Source organism: Callospermophilus lateralis, chromosome 10 (genome assembly GCF_048772815.1).
Source record: "Callospermophilus lateralis isolate mCalLat2 chromosome 10, mCalLat2.hap1, whole genome shotgun sequence".
NCBI classification, from domain to species: Eukaryota; Metazoa; Chordata; class Mammalia; order Rodentia; family Sciuridae; genus Callospermophilus; species Callospermophilus lateralis.
Genome location: NC_135314.1, coordinates 40,756,518 through 40,777,859, shown reverse-complemented (window position 1 = coordinate 40,777,859; position 21,342 = coordinate 40,756,518). Strand labels below are relative to the sequence as shown.

Sequence of the window (21,342 nt, the reverse complement as noted above, 5' to 3'; positions counted from 1 at the left end):
GAGGGAACCGGGCCGGTGACGTAAACATAGGGGCGTGGCCGCCCGCGTCTCCACCTAGAGCGGGCGGGACAAGGCTGACGTCACAGCCGCGCTGAGGGAGCTTAGGACCGAGTTCGGAAACCGCTGGTCCTGTCTTCGCCAGCCTCTGCCACGCCACCTTGAAGGCAGGGGAGGTGCTCTCTGGGCAGTGCTGCCACACTACTCGAGGGCAGAAAATCTTGCTGAACCCAGTCCCCTCAGTAAAAGAGGACATCCTCAAGTCAGAAGGGCTTCTCTGCCATCTGACGAAACCCAGAGACTTCTTGGCATACAGGGGAATGGATCACATTCAGGTAAGAGCAATAGTCCGGCAATTATCTTCTATTAAGTATTCCACAGGTACCAGACTTCCCTCTCCTCTCATAACCAAGAGTGAACTCCTCACATCCACACCAGATCCTAAAAGGCAGTGGCTTCTCAGATCCCCAAAATCATGGGTCAGGAGAGGTGCCAGCTCTGGAAAGACGCCCACCTATCCATACCCTTTCTCCAAAGGGAGCAGGCCACAAAGCAGAGGCAGTGAACTTAATTGAATTCATGTTTAATAATTACAGGCACCGTGCCCCCCCCTTCCCCCTGCCCAGGCAGCAGCAGGGGTGGTGCAGGGGCTGGGGCATATGCCCCCAGCAGCGAGGACGGCAGTCCCAAGAGTGATTTTCAGAAAATAAAAAAGGACCCCAGGGGCAGGCGGTGGTGCCCTCCCCCCAAGACACACCAAATTTCAAGACTTTATATATAATATATCTCTGTGCCCCAGGGGGAAAGGGACACCTGGCAGCATCCTGGAGGGGGGCCCCAGGCAGCCCCAAGCCATCCTGCCTCTTCAGCCACTTTATTAGCTCAGACACATCGCACTACAGGCACCCACTGCCACCGCCGCCGCCGCTGCCGCCCCCCTGCAGTCCAGGCGGCTGGCCGGGCCATCCGCGTGTCCATGGGGCTCCAAGTCCCCAGCCCCACCCGCCCTCAGTTGTGGTCGGACTCCTCCTCCTCGGCCTCACGAAGCCAATTGAAGAAAGCTGTGACAGATTTAAGGGCCACTCCCTTGCCCTGCTGCTCAGCGGGATCCTTGCTGCTCTCCCAGCTGTAGAAGGCGTCCTCCTTCACCACATCCTCATCATACAGGGCATCAAAGAACATCCGAAGCAGGTCTGCAAGCCATCAGGACAGCAGTTAGAAATGACTGGCCACAGCCATGCTACCCTGTCCCTAGGGATTCCTCTGTCCCTAGGGATTTCTATGTTAAACAAGGCCCTGACCTACCACCCTGACATTTGTATCTTGAGCATTCCAGAGTGACTAGGCCTGACAGGATGCTAATCTCATGATCTAAGAGACCAATGCGCAGAAGTGAGTCAGCCATCGAAAAAAGCTTTACAAACTTGCCCAGCCTCACCTTTGCAGCTTCAAAGGTCTCTACTTGTGATATATTTAATGTGGAAAACTACATGCAGAATTCATACTCCTGGATTTAGGGACTCACAAGTGTACCACAAATGTTAAGGGTATAGCCTAGAACATCCACCAGTCCCCCCCAAAGATCCTGACCTTCGATCCCCATTTCCTCTTCCTTCCCATACATCCCATACATCTCCTGAACCCTCTCCAACCTTTAACACTTTTGAGGGGTGCTATCTCCTTTGCTAGAAGACCCTTTCTTTTTTGCCCCTCCTGCCTCATACCAATTTCCTAGTAAATTCTCTACAAGATTTAAGTACCCTCCAATGCTTTAACCCCTTCTCCAGCACTGGCCACTTCAGGGCTTCCTTAAGCACTTTCCACATGACATTGCCTATCTTTCCAAACCAAATGACACTCCTAAAAAACAGGACGACAGAGTATTCTTCCAGGTACACAAAGGGCCCCCTTAGAACCACTAATTCAAGCTCAATGTAAGATTCTATCTATACTTGCTATCTCCCTTTCCCATCTGAGTCATTATTTCAGTCCTTTCCAATCCAGGGCCTAATTCCTGCGCCACCAAATACTGTTTTTGCCAGGGTGATAACATGTTTTTACATTTCAGAAATCCTTTCAAGTCTGCTCTTACTGAACTCTCTGAAACATGGTAGCATTTTCTTCTACTTCCCTATCCAAAATTATCTTTGTCCACAGGTCATTGTGCTCCTTTAGTCCCGGCCCATTGTCATCCCAACCCCATTGGGCAATCCTACATCTTCTTGTGACTTACACAGGTACTTATTACCCTATGCTAGCACCTGACAGATGTGCTTCCTAACCTGGCTACATTCTCCCCAAATGGATCCAAATTCCCGCCTACCTACCTACCGTCTCTGAGCCCTGACCCCGGAATACCATGAACTCAACTTGACCCAATGTTTCTCACCCCAGTGGCAGATGGCATCACATTATCACCTCCCCTACCTCAAACTACTGTGAGAGCCACTTGTGACTTCCAATCAGTTATGTCCCCCACCCCAGGTCTGTGACTAACAGCTGTCAACTCCATTTCCTAAGTATCTCTTGAATCTGCTCACCCTTTCCCTCACTATCCACTATCACCAGGAAGATGGAACCACAAATGGTTCTCCTACACTCTCATCCCACTCCAAACCATTATTTCCCAGTATAGTCAATGATCTAAAAAATAAAAATTCTTTTCTCCCTTGCTTCAGGCCCTTTGGGCCTTACCTGGCCCTTAGGTAAAATCCCAAAGACCTTGCCATTCACCCAGCCCTGCAGGACCCAGTCCCTGTCCATCTCTCCAGCCCCTCCTGCCTCATACCAATTGGTCACTGTGCTCTCCTGCACTGACCTTCCCTTCAGCAGCTCCTCTGTCTCACGTCACATTCCTTCTACTTGAGAATCTATATACACAGTGCCTTTGGTTACGCAGGTCCTCCCTCCATCTGTCTCTTAGCTAATTCCCACTTACCATTCCTCAGACCCCTCTTTTCAATAACTTATTTTTGTTACTGACTCCACGCCACCACGGGAACTATGCTAAACTTCCTATGATTACCAATAACCTGACACATATCTATTCGCAGAATACACAATCTCAGACATGTTAACCTAAGCCTCAGTCTCCTTATTGGAAAATGGGGATAATACCATCTACCCTAAACAACAGTTGTGATGATGAAAAGGAGGCAAGGTTAAGCAAAGCATTTCAGACTTGTGTCAGGCAGAGTGGGACAAAAGATGCTATCATTTATCATCTCTGCACTATTGGCATCTAACAGATAGCTAGGCTTTATAAAAGCAAGAAATCAATTAACCTTCAAGGTTAACTGAAAAAAATTTGTAGGCAAGGAAAAACTATGCAGGGGAAAGTAATCAAATCATCAGGGCATTTTGCTCTCCGCTTAATTACCCACCTTTCTTGGTTGAGTCCCTTCCACAACCACCCCTGCTATGTGGCAATCCCTCCACCCCACCTCTGTCCCTGCAGTCTGGCTCTTACTGGCGGGCTGCTCTAAGGTCACTACAAGGGCTTGGAGGGCATAGAGCGCTTGCAGCTCCTTCTGCTCATCACATAGGTATTTCTGTAGCAGTCTTGCTCGTGCTTTCAGCACTGCAACATCCACTCGGAGAGGAGTCTCAACTATAGGGAAGAAGAAGGGATAAGTGGAACAATGCAGCCTTAGAGTGGTTCAGCCCCAGGAGGCCAGACTGAAATCCTTTTCCCTCCCTTTTGTCCATGAGGCCCACCCCTTTCCCTGCCATCTCCCTGGCTTCTCTTACAGATAATTGCAGAATAGCAGACAGTTTTCATAAGGGCTCGAACTAATGTGTTGGATGCTATCTGTTGCTCACTCAGGTTGGCCTGTGCAGGAAAAACAAATGGCCCATAAGTTCTGACTTGTTGCCCCTCAGTCTCCATGCTTGCCATCCTCCACCCCACCACAAGTAATGCCTTTCTTCTATCCCTCCCCCAACATCCCGGAGAAACATACGTCTATCCAGTCGAACACCCGCTGGTTACTGCTACCCTCCTTCAGCAGCTTCTCCAGCTGCCTGCTCAGCTCCTCGAAGGGGAGTGCCCTCTGGCCAGGGCTTTCTGACTCCTCTCCTAGGGTATACTCCACCTTCTGCAATCAAATATGCCCAGTCAAGAGGTCAGATGAGGGAAGAAGATGACTAGCTAAATTCAAATGCTAAAATTAATGTTTTAACAGCCCCAAACCTGTTCAGCGACAAATGCACCAACGTCCTGGCCTTCGGGTAGAAATTCTTTCCAGCTGAGTCCAGCCTCTCGCCAAAGCATCCCTACCTTTTTGGGACCCTGAAAAACATAAGAACAACTAAGCAACCTTGTATCTCTTTAAAGATCCAACAGTTCCAAAACAGACATCCAACAAATATTCACTGAAAGCCCACTAGGTATCTACCAGGAGCTAAGGATGCCACAATGGTAACACTTAGGCAGAGTCCTTCGATGCCTTCAGTCTAGTGCAGAGCACAACTGTCATTCAAATATGCAAGTTACTTTAAAAAAAAAAAAAAAAAAGAAAGAAAGAAAAAACAACCTCATGCATCACTACAGTGCTATGATGCTAGGGTGGGGGAAATGATTTAAGCCCCTAGGAAAAAACATCAACCAGCTTTTGCAGGATTCTCATTACTGAATCTTAAAAATCCAAATGCCTCACTCTAGTGTCTTCCATTCTTACCTACATTTCTTTTTTTTTTTGATACAGCTTGTCATTATCCCAAGTAACAAATGTGTGCTTACAGAAAGATAACTTGTAACACAGTATGCCTACTTGTTTCCTAAATTCAGAAAATGTTAGAAGTCCTCACAAAATGAACAATCTGAGTCCTTTTCAATCTAGTCGCACTCCTCCAGTTTCCAGGTAGCTGAACTCCTCTGCAATTGCGTATCCCAGCTTCTCACTACCACTAAGTACCACACCCAACTTGCCTTTCTCCATCTTTTCGACTTTATATTCGTCAGTCACCAATTAACTTTCAAAAGCAGCTTCAGCGCCTTTCAAAGAAAACCTTCTGTAGTAAACACTGGCAAATACTTAGCAACCTCACAATACTTTAGATACTCCTTTTTCAATTACTGTTTCACTCTCCACCATACACTGTGTCTTTTAATAAGCTGTCATTTCTTACCTTTTCTCTACCAACTAGTGTTTCATAACTGCATTTCACTCAATGCTGTATCCCCAGTGTTCACTAGGTTGTAAATATTCAAAGGAATGCTTGTTGAATGAATGAATGAATCAACAACAGTGTAGAATCTTACACTGCTATTTTCTTTGGCCTTCTCCAGAACTCATGATAGAAAGTATATGAAGGAGAATGCCCACCTCAGCATTTCCTCTCAGATACCAACATGGTCCTGCCATCACCAAAACTCTAGCCCAAGAAAGGACCATGTGGATTCACAGCCACAGGGAGTAGCAAAAACCATACAGAAATCATGCATACCACCCAGTAAGAGGCCCACTCACCATGCTTTTGCATAGAAGGCCCAGGATCTCTAGCAACAGGGAAGTAGCTTTGCCTAAAGGTCTCAGAGGCTTTGTAATCTCCCTATAAAAAGAGAAAACCCCAGTGATGACAGCTTCTATGGCCTTCTCACCACCACTCCATCCCTCTCCAAATATAGCCATCCAACCTATCACAGCTCCCTCCCTTCCGTCTTTCCTACAGTCTCTACCGTCCCTGAATTCCAAGGGGGGAACTTACCTGAACAGCTCTCCCATAGGTATCCCACCGTCCTGCAGAATGGGTGTTACCAATTCTGCCAGGTAAAGCCACACATGGGGGATGTCAATTTCCATGTCCTCAGCCAATTCCAGGATTTCATACAGCCTGCAAAGGGAATTCAAAGTCAGGCCATCCTGGATAAGATAGCCCAGACCTCCACTCTGCTTCTGGGTTAACATAGCATGACTTAAGTTCAACTTATGGTACCCTCCAGGAACAGAGAGTTTATCTCAAGCTAAGGTCACTTTCTTGTCCTTGGATGCCTCACCAACCTCTAGGCAATGTTGACCAAGATAGTTGAACCTACATTGTTTTGAGACAAGGTCTTACTATGTTGCCCAGACTGGCCTCGAACTTGCATCTCCTGCCTCAAACTCCAGAGGAGCTGGGATTATAGGCATGTACCACCATGCATGCCCAAATGGGCCTACACCCTTAAACACAAAGTTCCAGGGGTCCCAACAAAGGGAAAATAACTTATGGGTATATGAAATATGGGAGGCCCACAGAAGTTGGTCATACCCTTGGTAGTACTGGGCAGTAGAAAGGTGCCCAGCACAGAGCAGCTGGTGCAGCAGCCGCCCCATATGCTCACGAGCAATGGTGCTGCGCTCCAGCGTGGACTCAATGCCATGCCGCACAAAGATGAACAGCAGAGAGGGTGAGGCCAGCTCCTGCACACACTGCACTGCCTCCTAAGGGGAACAGGGAGAAAGCAGTCAAGCCTGGTCCAAACCCTGTACCCCCAAATGCTCCTACCCTACCCACCTGGCAATAGCTCAAGCCCATCCCCCACTGCTGACCTTCATGTCATTGAGATGGAGATATTCCTCGATGATGGCCTTAGATTTCTTTTCCAGCTCCTCCTCAGAAAGTGAGGCCTTCGGGGGGCTCACCGGTGGTAGGGTGGTTTCCCGCTTCACTGAAGGGTGGGGGGAGAACACAGATCCCAGATTCTTTAGTTCTAGTCTTCTTAGCAAACAGGGCCTGGACCTCCTGAGAGATAGGGACCAGCTAGACCCACACTAGCCAACACCCTTTCTTCTCCATTCTCCCAGCCCCTCACCAGCATCTCGCCCACGGTCCCGATCCTCTGTGAGGCTAGCTGCCTTGCGAAGTCCCTCAGGCTGGGAGGGCCGCTCTCTACTCCGCTCCTCCACTTCTTTGCTGAAACTTCTCTTAGTAGCAGGTGTCCGTGCTCTATCAAGTCGGTCCCCACGTTCACCTCCTCGTTCACTCCGCTCTAGTCTGTCTCCCCGGTCCCCAGTCTTCTCACCTCGTTCCCGGCTCAAGCTACTCCTGGAAGAAAGATAGGCACATTGTCTCTTACCTGTACTGCCAGGAACTCACTCATATAATTACCCAACATGCTGAGCAACTGCTGGGCCTCTTTGATGGCATCAGGAATGTGCCTTAAACTTAACCAAGGGCTTGGAGCATTACAGGTGAGAAACTCCCAGGTTGGGGAAAACAAGAAAAACCCACACATAGTATTCTCAATGTCAAGAACAAAGACCTCTAGAAAATCTCACCTCTGCACCACACGTCTGTTATCTGTGCTCTCTGTGGGTACTGCTTGTTGAAGGGCTGAGAAGCGATTCAATGTACTAGTAGCTGGGCGAGCAGCTTCTGAAGCTGGGGAGGCAGAAAACCTGGATTAAAATCTCCACTTTCTTGCATTTTCTCTCCAACTTGCCAGTTTAGAACACTCAAGTCCAGGCTGAGAAAGCAATTAAACATCTAGCACCACCTATATGCCTCCTGCATACCTAACCACTCATATAGGTATAGGTAAGGCTCTGTCATCAAGAGAGCTTAGATTAATAATCACTCAGCTCCTTATAGTGGCCTTCCATACCTGCATCTGAGGGCTTGGCTCCTGAGCCCCCACTGCTGCCCTTGCCCCAGCTCAGTCGCCCTCCAGGTGCAAAGAGCTGGTTGTTGGAATCAATGGAGCCAGGCTGCAGAAGAAAAGGGAGTAGAGAATCTTGGGTCTGACCTGGCCAAAGTTCTTGGCCAGTACCACCACACACAGCCACACCAGTAGTGAATACCCCAGATCAGGGGTCAGGCAAACTTTCTGTAAAAGGCCAGAAAGCAAAAAAATTTACTTATGTAATTTAGCTTTGTAAGTCAGAGTCTCTATTGCAACTACTCAACTCTGCCACTATAGCATGAAAGCAGTCCTGGATGACATTTAAAAGGAATGAATGCAGCTGTATTCCAGCAAAACTTGTGTGTGTGTATATATACACATTATACATGCATCAGGAAATGGAGACTGAACCCAGGGACACTCTACCTGAACTACATCTCCAGCCCTTTTTTTCATTTTTTTTTCTTTTAAGATGGGGTCTTGCTAAACTGCAGAGGTTGGCCTTGATCTTGAGATCCTCCTGCCTCAACCTCCCAAGCAGTTGGAATTACAGGAGTGCACCACCATTCCCAGCACAATTATACTATAGACACTGAAATTAAAATTTTATGTAATTCCTGTCATGAAATACTACTTATTTTTTTTTTCTCTCAACAATTTAAAAACATAAAAACTATTCTTGTCTCATGGGATATACAGAAGCAGGTAATGGACCAGATTTGGCATGTGTTAACAGTTTACCCAGACCAATGTGAATAAATCCCTAGGAGTTAGTGGTTCTGTCTTTAACAATCTAAATAGTGAGTCTAAAAACTCAGCAGCTACCTCTCCCATCAAACAAAGATGCAAACCTGAGCTTGATGCTTGCCTGATCCCTCTTTACCCTCCACCCCACGAGCACATACCCATACCTTTGTGATCTTGGTGAGTCGTGAAGTGTCAATGGGGCGGCTGCCTTTGCTGATAGGAACTGTGTTCCAGCCACCATCATCAACAAGTGGAAGGCCACGGCCTGGGACAAAAAGGGGGACATACTGGAATAATGAATAAATCCTAGTAGCCCCTTCCCCTTGGGCCACCTTAAGCCTCCCTTCCTCAGATCCTCAGTTCCATCATGGGGTCTCAGTGGCCCAGACACGTGGCACTAACAAGAAGTCATCAGCGGAAAGAATAACCCCTCAGTCCCTTCCTGCCCATTCCTTCGTCCTAGCCTCCAACTCACTAATGGGTGGGCCTGGAGGGCCACCCCGACGCTTGTCGCTGCCCTTGGCCATGAGCTGCTGCACTTTGATGTGTTCCCGATGCTCTTCCATCTCAGCCTCCTTGTGGATCTGATCAATTGTCTTAGGACCCTGATCCCCTCGGCGTGGCACCCAGTTACTCTGTGAAGAGGAAGCCAGTTGTAATTTTATTAGGAAGGGCCAGATGATAGTATTAAGAACTGGGAGAAGCAGACTGGTGGTAGCAAGGAGGGAACACTCATACCTGTCGCAGATCTAGCACATCCTGTAGCATGAAGCGGATGCGAGATGATGTCTTCTTTTCTTTAATGATTTTTTCCATCTGGTTGAAATATTGATCCATTCGGGGCTAGGAAGAAGCAAAGAGATCAGATCAGGAACTTGTAATAAATACCTCCCCTTCCAATGCTGTGGCTCAGCAGCACAGATCCACCAGACTAACAAGAATGTCATAAGTGGACTGGGCCGCACATGCTTCAACCTTCCACTTTCACACTGAAGTGCCCCTACCTTGGCTTTTGCAAAGTCCAGGTCTTTGCCAATGGTGGTAAGCAAACGACAGAGGCATTCCAGGGACTCTTCATCATGGTTCTTGAGTAGTTTGACCACACAATCATGCATTATAGCCTCCGTTAACATCTTCAGCTTGAACAACTCCCCAATAAACTTTATATTCCCTAAAGAGCGCCGCCGTGCTATGTCCCGAGCCTCTTCCAACTCTTCCTTCAGGCGTCCCCGTTCCTCTGCCTGCCAGTCACAGCACAGGAATCCATTTCAAAGATACCAGATACTTGGCTAAAACTCTTCTCTACTATATGTATATCCAATAAAGGCAGAGATCCACCTACCAAGGATGTCAATAACCCCCCTTATACCCACCCAAATTCTACAACCTACTAGCACCTGGAGGGTAGTAATTAATTTAAAAGTAGGTTTTCTCACCGAAGCAGCTTCATCCATCTCTTTTTGTTTTTTTTCAAACACTTCGTCATCATCTTTGTCTTTCTCAAATTCTTTCTGACATCGATTTAACAGCAGTTTTCGGAAGTTCACAGTTACCGTTGGCTTTTCTGTAGTGGGCACTTTCAGCTGTTATGTCAAAGAGAATGTCACACTCAGACCTGTCCAGGGCAAGGAAGGTCAAGAGTCGTCTTCTTCTTAATATATTTTTTTGGTTGTAATTGAATACAACACCTTTATTTATTTTTACGTAGTGCTGAGGCTCAAACCCGCGAGCACTGTACCACTTAGACAAAACCCCAGCCCCAAGACCAAGAGTCTTTAACCACCTGACCCGGAAGACCTCTGACCCTGACTCTGCCCCTTCCTGGCTGCCATTAACAGCACAGACAAGAGGGGAACCCAGAAGCTAGACTCTAGAAGCCTTGATAAGAAGTTAGAAGATGATGAGATTTAGAAAACAGTGGAAACTAACCGCCATGAGGCAACGGCACATGTTGGCATAGGCCACAGAGAAGTTGGGCTCTGAAATGGCCTTCTCAAAGATAAGGTCAATGACCCCTTTGAGGCGTTCCTCCGTGTCAATGGCCAGCTGTGTCACCTGCTTCATAAGCTGTTGGAACATCTGGGGTGTCAGCTTATTCAGGATGGAGCGTACCCTGCGGAACAGGTCCTATAGGGAAGAGGGGACAGAGAAGTCACATATCCAGTGAGGTTCTGAGACAAAGGCTGCTAGGAAGGACATGAGAGGATGGGGGGAACAGAGTTTGGTACTAGTGGTCAGTATGAGAGCAAAGTGGGCTCAGATCTCTGAGCAGGAATAGAGACCAACAGCGGGACTTGCCAGTACCTGGGTTTTGCTGCCATCAGCATCTTCTTCACCGCGATCCTTATCAGCCGCTGTCCGCTTGCTGCTAGGTTTCCAGGCCTTCTCTGCTTTGTTCAGTTTTATATCTTCAGTCATCAACACGGTGGCAATGATTTTGCGTGGTTCCTTTCGGGGACCCTGCTGAGAACGCCTGGGCCCCAGACCAGCCTGCTAAGCAAGGGATTAGGACAAGTGAAGATACAAAGTCCAGAAGCACAACACATGACCCTGATACCACACATCTCCAGGGCAGCACAACACATGACCCCGATACCACACATCTCCAGGGTAGACTTCTCCCCATCCCGCAACAAAACACACCTGAGACCCTGACACCTTGCCCATCTGCCTCTTTATCTAGCCCCACTCACCGGCCCTCGGGGAAGCTCCCCACCTGGCCCACCCCTTGGGGGCCCACGATTGCTAAGGGCTGGTCGGCCAAAGTTGGCAAAGGATGGAGTGAAGTCTGGACCACAATTTATGCCAGGTAGCCTGGAGGGATCCAGCGACCGCAGTGGTGTTTTATTGGCCTGCGAAGAAGACAAAGAAGGTCTCAAAAGCAACCAGAGATTATTGACTAGTCTTTCTGAGCCTCAGGCTCCTCTTCAGTCCATGTCAAACTTACCCTCCTCCCCATCAAACCACCAACCTTGTCAAGCACCACATCAGTAATATGGGGCAATCCCTCCGGCTTCTGCATACTGGCAAAGATGAATTGAAAGCCAAGCAGGAACTCACGGTCATAGCGCTTTTTCTCCTCAAGATTCAGAGGCTTCCACTGATCTGCAACAGAAGATGCATTAATCATATTTCTGTCTCCTATGACCCTGACAAGAACTATCAGTCATTCTCAACACTTCCTTCAGCATACCTGATCTGTATTCATATTTCTGTTCCCCAGGTTGGATGTTCTCAGCATTGTGGATTTTGTCCTCCTTTGAGTCCCAAGTCTCATCTGTTTCCTCAGGTCGTGGGGGCACACTGCTACCCTCAGACTCTGGACCTGGATTATTGCCTATGGGAGGCTGATTCTCCACCTCTGGTACTGCTGGGTTTACCTGTAACCATACAACACCCAGTTTGGGTTGCAAAATAACCACTGTTTCATACCCAAACTCTATCCTCTCCCTTCCCCTATTAGCTGCTTTCCTTACCTCCTTGAAGGCATCCAGAAGGTCTCCCACAGCCTCCTTCTTATTGAGCTCCTTAATTTTCCGTCTCCTCTTTGGCACGGATACTGCCACTTAAAAAAAAAAAAAAAAGTGGGAATAACTAAAGAGTACCCCAAACCCATGGAAAAAATACAAAGTAATCACAGTACAATCCTTTCTCTTCCCAACCCATCCACTCTAGGCTCACAAGTTTTAAAAGTTCTTATTCAAGCTTTTAGGTTGGTTCAGTCACAGGGCTTCCATAACCCAGAGAATCTGCCCAAATGGGAGGTCATCAATGAAGACAAGAGCTCCACCCTGCAGCTTGCCCCACCTCCACCATCCAGCAAACACCTTACCTTGAGTGACTGCTGGCGCCTCCAAATTCTGGGACAAGTGGGCTGGGACAGGGGCACTCTCTGGAGGGAGGAGTTCCTCTCCTCCCTTCTCATTCTCAGCTTCTCCTACTTCTTCTTCTTCTTCCTCTTCTTCCTCCATTTCCTCCTCCTGAGCAGAGGAAATAGCTGGAGGAGCCGAAGCTGGCGAAGCTGAAGTAACAGAGAGGATGGTGGGGGAAGCCACTGATACGGTAACCTCCTTGGCCTGCTCTTCTGGCTCACTAACTGGGCTTAAGTCCACAGCTGGTGGCGAGGGGGCTCCATTGAGCAGTTCCTCAGGTTGGGCAGTTGGAGCAACAAGCACAGGAGATTCGGAAGGGCAAGCCGGAAGAGGGGGAGGAACAAGCTCTGGACTTGATTCCACCTCTGGTTCCAGATCCTCAGATGGGACCATGCCATTAGGCTCATGAATTTCCAACTTGTGAGATGCCAGGGGAGTGGGAACCTGGAGAGGACTGGAAGCGAACTCAGATTCTGGAACTGGTTTGCTAAGTGTCACTTCTACTTCCAGTATAGGTTCAGCAAGAGGAGTGGGTTCTGGAGAGAGGCAGTATGGCTCCCCAGTTTCACGGGAGATAGGAGTAGATTCTTCTACAGACATTTGTATCATCCCCGTTGTCATAGTGTCCCCAGAAATAGAAAGGACTCCAAGATTAGGCTCAGACCCCGGTTCCAAGATTGGGGGGGGTGATGGGGTCGGAGAAGGTGATGAAGGCTGGGATTCTGAAGGGCTGTGCTCTGGGCCAGGCAGACCTGACCGGCCCCCAATGACTGCTCCCTGCGACCGGTCATCTGCACCACAGGAAGGAAGAATGAGTATCTGAAGCCAGGTCCTTCACTGTTATTACTTCTCCTCCTACCCAGAACACTCCTAATTGAACATTTCCATCTCACCCTTCAAACTTCACATTGAAATTATTTCCCCTTCTCATCTAAAATATCACCCACCCTTGAATCTACTACCCAAAACCTCATTCTTCTGTAGTACCCAGTTCAAGTCAATCCACCTTCCTGGAATTTCCAATTGCTACATTCTATTTCCCATAAAAGCTCCTTCCCACTGGCTTTCTTACCTGGCCGGACAATGACAGCAACCTGGGGCGTCTCCCCATTAGCTTGAGGCTCCTGACCACCTCCCGCCGTCTGCAGGACACAAAGGGTTACCAAGTTTGCACTGAACAATCCTACAACCCTTCTTTACTAGGCCATTTCTACTTTAACCCTGCCTAGAAATTCAGGAAAGCAGGGAAACAAAACCCTTCAGGAAATACACAAGGTACTTAGGAGCTCAAGATAGAAAAGTCATTCCAGTCAAGGTATCACTCAAAAAAGGAGGCAGTACCTGGGGAGGGGTGGGTGTGGAGGCAGTCCGGGCCCCTGACATGATCTCCTCAGTGATATCCTTCCCTCCTTGGTTTGGATCTCGAATTCGAATCTGGGGAAAAGAAAGCTATGGAATGAGCGGGGAAGCAGGAGGAGCCCACCTCTCCACCCTGCCCTACTCCTAAGACTCTGGGCCAACCCCCCACCCCCTACTGGGCAGTAGGTGGGTGGGTGCCAGAAACCCCATGAGTTCTACTGTCAACCCATCCAGCTGCTCTTGCAGTCCCTGCCCTAACCCCCACCCCTAAGAGACCCTTGACCTCACAGAGCAGCCCTGTACATCACAATGCCCCTCCCTCCCTCACCTCTGCCCTGGCCAGCAGTCCCCAAGTCAGTGGCTGCACACCCTGGGGCCTAGGACCCCCATCTAGCACCCAGATGGCTCACTTGTGGCTAGTCGGCCTGATCTCTGGGGGCAGGGCCCAGATCCAGTGGGTGGAGCCAGGGTGACTCAGCGGCTTCCCCAGCCCTGGCACCCTATTCTGGGCACCACGCCCAGGGCTTGAGGACTAAGCAGAGGCGGAGGCCTCCAGAGCTTCCAGGACTAGGGGGTGGGGCCACAGAAAACACACCATTTCCAAGACAAGCCATCAGAAACCCAAAACCAAGCATAGTTCTTATGAAGCCCCTACCAGAGCCCAAGTCTCATGGGAATTTCCCTGCTAGCCACTTCAGTCTTCCCATGAGTTGAGTCTACACTAAAGTACCTTAGTACCTTACAAAGAACCTGAACATTCTGTGACCCCCCCACTCTCTCTGCATTCCATCAGTTGAAGACCTTTTCTAAGTTCTTGCTCCCACAGGCACAATGTCCCAGTGGTGCTAGAGTTCTCCCTGTCCCAGAGCCCCCTGCAGCTACTCACCGTTTTACGCTCCCTCTTTGGAGCAATCTGGGGTGGCTGGTTCATCAAAACTGGGGCGGGGGCCACGCCAGCAGGAAACTGCTGCACACCTTGGGCTGGGTAGTAGGCGCCAGCTTGGGGGAGGGGGACAGAAAGAAAGAATGGTGGCGGCGTCAAGGCCCAACTATATACTAATGCCTGCTTGAAGACTTTCCACCTCCAGAACCTCTCATCACCCAAGCCAGCCCCTTGCCCTGCCCCGCCCTCCTCCCCCAGGGAATTAGGTGTCTGTCAAAGCTGGGGAACCAGTCTGAACCGCGTTTACAAGAATTCCTGATACTGACACATACACGCAAACACGCACGCATGCACGCACACACAACCTTGTAGGCAGACACTCCTTCCCCACCACACACCAGCTACCTGGAAGTCTCTATTCTATTCCACAAGGGACTCCATGTAAGCACTCTAGCCCTAGCAATACACACATATGTACTGTGAAGCCGAAAAAGAATCAGCTCTTTGGCTGGGAATGAGAAATAAGAGATTTGCTAACTCTTGTGTTCAACTCAACCTAAGTCCAGTTCTAGCATCCTGCCCCTTTGCAGGGGGAAAGGAAACAAACACACACAAAAACAGTATGAACTGGGTTCAGGATAAAGACAAGTTAATTCCTCAAAGCAGTGGTCTTCAAAACAATGGTCTCCAAAATGAGATGTATCTGTAATCTCATCCATAATTTCCACTTTTTTTTCAATGACTGCCACAGTGTTACTTAAATTAGCCATACATACACACAAACACAACTATACATGCACTAAAGATACATACTCAAAATTTTTCCTGGTAGAAAAAAATTTGAGAAACCACTGGCATAAAGAACAGACTAATCCTTCCCTAGAACATAAATAAAACACATCTACAAAAACCTCCCCAAATCATGCTATATGCCAACCCCTGACCACAGAAGGAGTATCACAAGGAAAGTCCACTAACAGGTTCTGGAGCTGGAACCAAACCCTGCATTTTTTTTTTTTTAATTTCTTTTTGTAGTTGTAGTTGGACAGAATGCCTTTCTTTAATTTTCTTTTCTTTTTAATGTCGTGCTGAGGATGGAACCCAGTGCCTCACACATGCTAGGCAAGCGCTCTGCTGCTGAGCTACAGCCCCAGCCCCCAAACCCTACATTTCTTGACCTGGAGACTTCAATTCTGTTGGCAGAGGATCAAATCTCCCCTCACCCACCAACACCAGTTAAATATTGAGCACCAATCCCTACCACCTATTAGCCCTATTATATTTAGACCAAAAGCCATGCCTAGGAAGGATCTTATGCTTTAGAAAGCAACAAATCAATTTGGATGCTTTCTAGGACATTCTCACCTGACTCCTTCCCCCGCTTACCGTAAGTCCCAAACTCAGTGGGGCTTGCACCGGGATAGAAGCCTGGAGCTCCTGGCTGCACAGGGTACTGCTGTGTCGGGACAACATATGTGGAACGCCCCTAGTGGGGGATGGGGAGGAAGAGGGAAGAGGAATTGAGGGGAGCTTACCAGCACCATATCAGACTATAATGACAAAGTAAAACAAGCAGTTCCACCCCTGGAGAAGAGATGGGACTAGAGGGTCAGGGTGGGAGAAGTAAGGATTGGGGTACAAGGTCTGTGGCTTATAGACACCAAAATTCCAGCCTCACCTGTCCAGGGATGTAGTAGGCCCCCTGGGAGGCTGAGTAGGAGATCTGGGACGGGATCATCATTACTTGGGATCCAGCGGGGTAGACATGGGCAGCTGGGCCAGGGCGGGCGGGGGCTGCACTCTGCACTCGGGTGGCTGCACTGCTTGGGGGCTGGGCCCGGCTAGGGTAGAAGTGCTGTCAGGAGGGAAGAAAGCAGTTAGCATCAGGAAGGGGAGGAACTTGAACAGCAAAATTAGCACTCTACAATGTCTCTGTAGAGAAGTACTGTGGGCTTCAGAGCATGGAGACCAATCCTTCCAAAACCCACTTGATCAGCTAAGGGTTAAGCGGCCTCTTGTACTCACTCATACCCTTCAAATTCAGATGAACACCTTGCATCCATGTGTATATTTAATTACTCACTGCCATGCATACTCATGTCACCTCCAGACTACCCCTCTGCAGAGGATTCCTAACAAACAGATGCATCATGCCTAAAGTAAGGCCCTTTCAGGCAACACACTCCCCAGCATGCACTGTTCCACCTAAGGCACTGAGCAGCTAACTGCTAACATGCAAGTCTCCCAGTTTCCAGATACTCATTCTTCAATATTTAGCCCCTACATGCATAACTCAGGTCAAACTCAAGACCTAAACAGCAATTAAGTCCCCACCCTAAAGACCCCCCAATCTGTGTCTAGCCCCTGACTAGATAGAGGGCAGGGTTGAGATCAGGAGACAGTCCAGGATTAGGAAAGGGGTATTACCTGCAGAGACCTGAATCCTCCCTGAGAGCACATGGGGATAGGAAAGAAGAGAATTATCCCCAAGGTGATGGGGGCAAAATGAAGGAGGTAGGAAAGAATCCTACTTAGTGAGGAAGAACTTGGGGAAGAGATAAAGGCAAAAACTAGCTGGAAAGTTTTTCTCAACAGTCCAAAGAAAAATAGGAAAGGAGAACAGAGCAATAGCAACCTCCCAGGAAAAGGAAATAGGAAAGCAAGAGTTGGCAGCAGGGCCCATAGCACTGTCCCCAATCTCACGCATAAGGACCCCAATAATGCCACCCTCACCGACTACATACTTCCTCAAGGGACCAGACACCAAAATCAATAGCACAAAGTGCAGAGCCAGATGAAAGAACACAAAGCAACTGTCAGGAAGTTGGGGCCAGGTACACAGCTTCCAGTTTCCATCCTAGGCCCAAATTTGCAGAAGCTTTCCAGTTTCCACCCAGGCCCCCTACTCCCCTCCCAAAGCCCCTCACCTGGCGGGGCTGAGAAGGCGTGTTCATTTGTGTTGCTTGTGGCGTACTGAACACCACCGGTGCTGTCTGCCCCGGGGGAAACGCTGGCTGAAGGGGGGAGACCAGAGTTCAGCAAGAGGGGAAGCCCCGTTGGGGCTGAAACCCAAGCTGGTGAAATAAGGGGAGCAGATCTGCAGCAAGAGCCTCAGCAGTCTACATACCCCCTCCCTGTGACAGCCCCCAGGGACAGCCATGGGCCCTGTCTCAGTTTGGCAGCAGACAGCTGCACTTTGCCCTGACACTGATGGGGCTGGGAAAATCCAGAGGTTGAAACCTGCTCCTGTCGGACTGCCTGGTCTCCCCCACCCCCATCCCAGTCCTGCTAATTCCTCCCTAATTACCTGTGGGAGTCCAGGGGATGGGGTGGGTGGGGGGCCTGTGGGCTGTGGAGCTTTGTTCATTTCATTTGGTGCCACATCAGGGTCCCCCCAGCACCTGTTAGGAAAGAGTGGAGCTTGGAAAAAGGAAGAGACCCAAGCATAAAGCAAACTGAGTGGGGTAAGGGTTGAAGCAAGGGCTGGGTTCAACACGGAGCCCAGGAGGTGCCAAGGGAGTGAAGGAGCAGAAAATATTCAGCCTGTGTCCCCACCAACATGTTGTCAAACACGCATCACATCCAACCCCACACCCGGGCCCTGCTGAAACAGCCCCCACACTCACCCCCTCGGTAAAGAATAAGTCCACGGTGCGGCCTACAGGTTCTGGGCATCCGAGGGCCTGGGGTTGGGAGGTGAGGGGTATCAACCTGGCTCCGCGGGGCCCAAGACCAACCAGACCGGAAATTCCAGGTCTCGCTGGCACCAGGCTCCCGGATCACAAACGGAGCAGGCTGCTTCGGCCGTGGTGTCCCCACCCCCCACCACCCGGGGACACACAAGGTATCCCTGCCGCGGGGGCACCCTCGCGGAGCCAGAGGCGAAGCCTGCCGCCGCCCAGGAGTGTAGGCCAGGAAGGGCGGGAGTCAGGCCCTAAAAGCCCAGGCGGGCGGTGGCCACAGAGAAGCCGGTTTCAGGCAAGTGAGGGTCGGCCTGGAAGGGCGGGCGGGGCTGGGGGCTCCTCCCTGCCCGCCGCCGCCGCCTCCCTCCCCTGCGCCCTCCTTGCGCAGTGCCGGCCAGTGCCAAAGAACAACGTGTCACTTCCCGGCGGCCCGGCCGCGAAGGGGGGAGGGGGCGACAGGCCAGGAGCCGCCGTGCTTGTGCCCGCAGGCTGCCGGGCCTCCTTGGGTCGGGTGGAGACCGCATATCGCTTCCAGCGAGCCGGGCGCCCTCCCAGCCCGCAGGGCCCGCACGATTCGGCCCCGCGCTCCCCCACCCCCACTCGCAGCCAGGCCGGGCCAGGCCGGGCACACGTGGGCCGGGGATCGGGGCCCCGGCGGGCCGGGGTCCGGGTTTGGGCCTTGGGGCCAGGGCGCCGGGGCGGTGGCGCAGGGTGGCCGGTCCCGGCCCGGATGGCGGCGGATGCGGGGGGAGGGGGTGGGGGGGCCGGGTCGAGCCCGGACATGGCGGCTTTACCTTCAGTCTCCTTCAGTCCGCGCGGCCGAGCCCCACGCAGCCGCACAGACGTAGTCCACAACCATTTCCGGCTCCCCGCACAGATCCCGCTCGGCGGCCACCGCTTCTCCGCAGGCGCAGCCGGCGCCCCCACGTGACCGGCGCCGAGGGCGGAGCCGCGCCGGGCGCCCAGCGCCGGGGAGCACATGGGATTTGCCCCGCCCCATCACGTGACAGCTACTACCCGCCCCCGTGTCCCCTTCCGAACTCTGAAACTCCCAGACCGACCCCTTTCTCTGGCTGTTTGGCGGTTCTTTAGTTCATTCATACTTTGCGCAAGCATTTATTCACTGCATATAAGTGCTAGGCGAGGTGTCAACCCGGAGTTGAGAATACTAAAATTAAACTTGGTGCTGGGTAAGTAAATTATGGTACAATACTTATTATGCAGGCTTTTAAAATGGTGTACATTAGATCATTGAAAGGCTTCACAAAAGAAATTAAATGTTACCCTAAAAGAATTGAAACATTCTAACCAAAGAAGTAACTTGAGTAGCCTCGTTGTTTACGAAAATCAGCCACTCCTACGGAGGGGCAGAAGTCAGTCATGAAAAATTCAGAATAAGGACAGAAGCAGCAACTGCGAGACCTTTGCCAGACAGCCAAATCTTGGAGATCAGAAGGGACAGTCCTAGAGTGGAAAACGGTACTGGGAGTCAGCTTTCTTGGGTTTTAATTCAAGCTCCATTACTTATTACCTAGCTGCATGCCTACTGCCTACTTACTATCTGTTGTAAAATGGAAAGATTTGAAACTAATCTGGCTCATGTCCTAAGCTTTTTAACCACTGTGCTTTTTCTCACAATGGTAACATCCACTCTTGGATTGTGAGGATTAAAGGAGTTGTAATTTCATGTGAAAGTGCTTAAAACAGCGCTTTGGTAGTTAGTTAGCAAAGGGTATCCTTCCCACCGTTTTCAGCACCAATGGTGAACTGGTCACTTAATATAAGTGAGCTGTGTGATCTACAAAAAATAGTCTACTATTCTTTCCACTGTATATGAAGGGCACCTAGACCTTACACTAATGCCCACTTTTTTTCTCTACTTTTTCTCCCTACTTTTTTTGCTAAGCAAACTATTAAATAAAAATCAATTACTGTGTACCCAATAAATGACATGAGTGGCATGACATCACACGTCCCTCAATCCATTGCTAAATCAGAAACCACTTTCTTGAACTCGTCAGAACAAGGTACTGAGGCAGCTTTACCTAATCACCCCTACAGGCATCTCAGATTGCAAATGGCCAGATAAAAATTTCTCAAGGGTCCCTACATGAAAATCCCCCTCCCCAGCTTCAACGTTTTTGCTGTTTCTTGCAATGAATAGTGCCGTAAACGAATCATACTACATTCCTTCCCATTCAATGTATTGTATCTAATCAGACCCCAGGTCCTGTGGACCAAAATCAAATCCTATCGATTTTATTTAAAAAAACTTTCTTCTCAGGGCTGGGGTTGTGGCTCAGTGGTAGAGTGTTTGCCTACCATGTGTGAGTTAGTGGGTTCGATCCTCAGCACCACATAAAAAAATAGTTATTATGTCCAACTACAACTAAAAAATCTTGGGGCTGGGGATGTGGCTCAAGCGGTAGCGCACTTGCCTGGCATGTGCCGGGTGCTGGGTTTGATCCTCAGCATCACAAATAAAAGACGTTGTGTCCACCGAAAACTAAAAAATAAATTAAAAAAAAAAAACAACTTTCTTCTCCCCTTTTCCATCTCCCACTTTTACTGCTCTATTTTAGGCATTCATTCATTTGGTTGTCTGATCTCCACAGCTCCAGAGTGAGCTTCTTCACTCAGACAGTAGATCATGTCATTTGCCTGCTCTTACTCAGTAGTCTCCATTAAAAGATACTCTTGAATTCTTTTAACAAAGCTCTTTCAAACCTGCCTTGATCCAGGTCTCAGAAGAATCTCCTTCCATACTTCCCCCACCCGCCAGACCCTATCTATATACTTAGTTAAACCAAATTATACATGATTTCTGAAAATAGCTTTTCCTCCCTCCTTGCAATTTCTACTCCCTAAGCCATATCTAACCTTTTTTATTCCTCTTACAAATTCACCTTTCTCCAAATCTATTTTCTCAAATAACTTTCCCCTGACCAAACCAGGCACTTGGGCCCTATTTTAATGATCTCAGGGAAACTTCACATTTCAGTATTGATCATAAGACATCACAATTGTTTTCATGGGGTTTTTTCCCCATTATAAGTTTTTTGAAGGTAGGCTTTTTTCCCCCACTAGCTTTGCATTCCCACAAACATCTAATGTCCAATGCAGAGTAAAGCCCTACAGATATGTTACTGAATAAATGACTGAATGTGAAAGAGTCAAAACAGGAGTCACATTAAA

At 49.4% G+C, this 21,342-nt stretch overlaps 1 protein-coding gene and 1 non-coding gene across 6 annotated transcripts; both read right to left on the bottom strand.

The window, feature by feature from the left end:
* Positions 1 to 564: 564 nt before the first annotated feature.
* On the bottom strand, positions 565 to 19,077 carry Eif4g1 (eukaryotic translation initiation factor 4 gamma 1). Of its 5 annotated transcripts, none has more exons than XM_076868160.1 (33): positions 18,942 to 19,077; positions 18,091 to 18,147; positions 17,772 to 17,865; positions 17,392 to 17,478; positions 16,143 to 16,319; positions 15,851 to 15,950; positions 14,468 to 14,580; positions 13,564 to 13,656; positions 13,295 to 13,364; positions 12,183 to 13,013; positions 11,827 to 11,915; positions 11,544 to 11,730; positions 11,322 to 11,455; positions 11,044 to 11,202; positions 10,655 to 10,843; positions 10,280 to 10,477; positions 9,787 to 9,933; positions 9,355 to 9,591; positions 9,089 to 9,193; positions 8,826 to 8,985; positions 8,515 to 8,615; positions 7,586 to 7,688; positions 7,260 to 7,362; positions 6,794 to 7,026; positions 6,531 to 6,649; positions 6,250 to 6,422; positions 5,707 to 5,832; positions 5,469 to 5,550; positions 4,190 to 4,288; positions 3,960 to 4,094; positions 3,748 to 3,829; positions 3,467 to 3,607; positions 565 to 1,190 (listed from the first exon to the last, which is right to left on the bottom strand). In XM_076868160.1, exons 3-33 carry the CDS (start codon positions 17,829 to 17,831, stop codon positions 1,006 to 1,008), a joined length of 4,818 nt encoding a protein of 1,605 aa, XP_076724275.1. In that variant the 5' UTR covers positions 17,832 to 17,865; positions 18,091 to 18,147; positions 18,942 to 19,077; the 3' UTR covers positions 565 to 1,005. The 5 variants fall into 5 exon arrangements, with proteins under 5 accessions (XP_076724275.1, XP_076724276.1, XP_076724277.1 ...); XM_076868161.1 differs by having other exon boundaries at positions 10,655 to 10,840; XM_076868162.1 differs by lacking the exon at positions 17,392 to 17,478.
* On the bottom strand, positions 8,695 to 8,770 carry LOC143409060 (small nucleolar RNA SNORD66). Its single transcript, XR_013092572.1, has one exon. It is a non-coding gene; the product is annotated as a small nucleolar RNA SNORD66 (small nucleolar RNA).
* Positions 19,078 to 21,342: the final 2,265 nt, after the last annotated feature.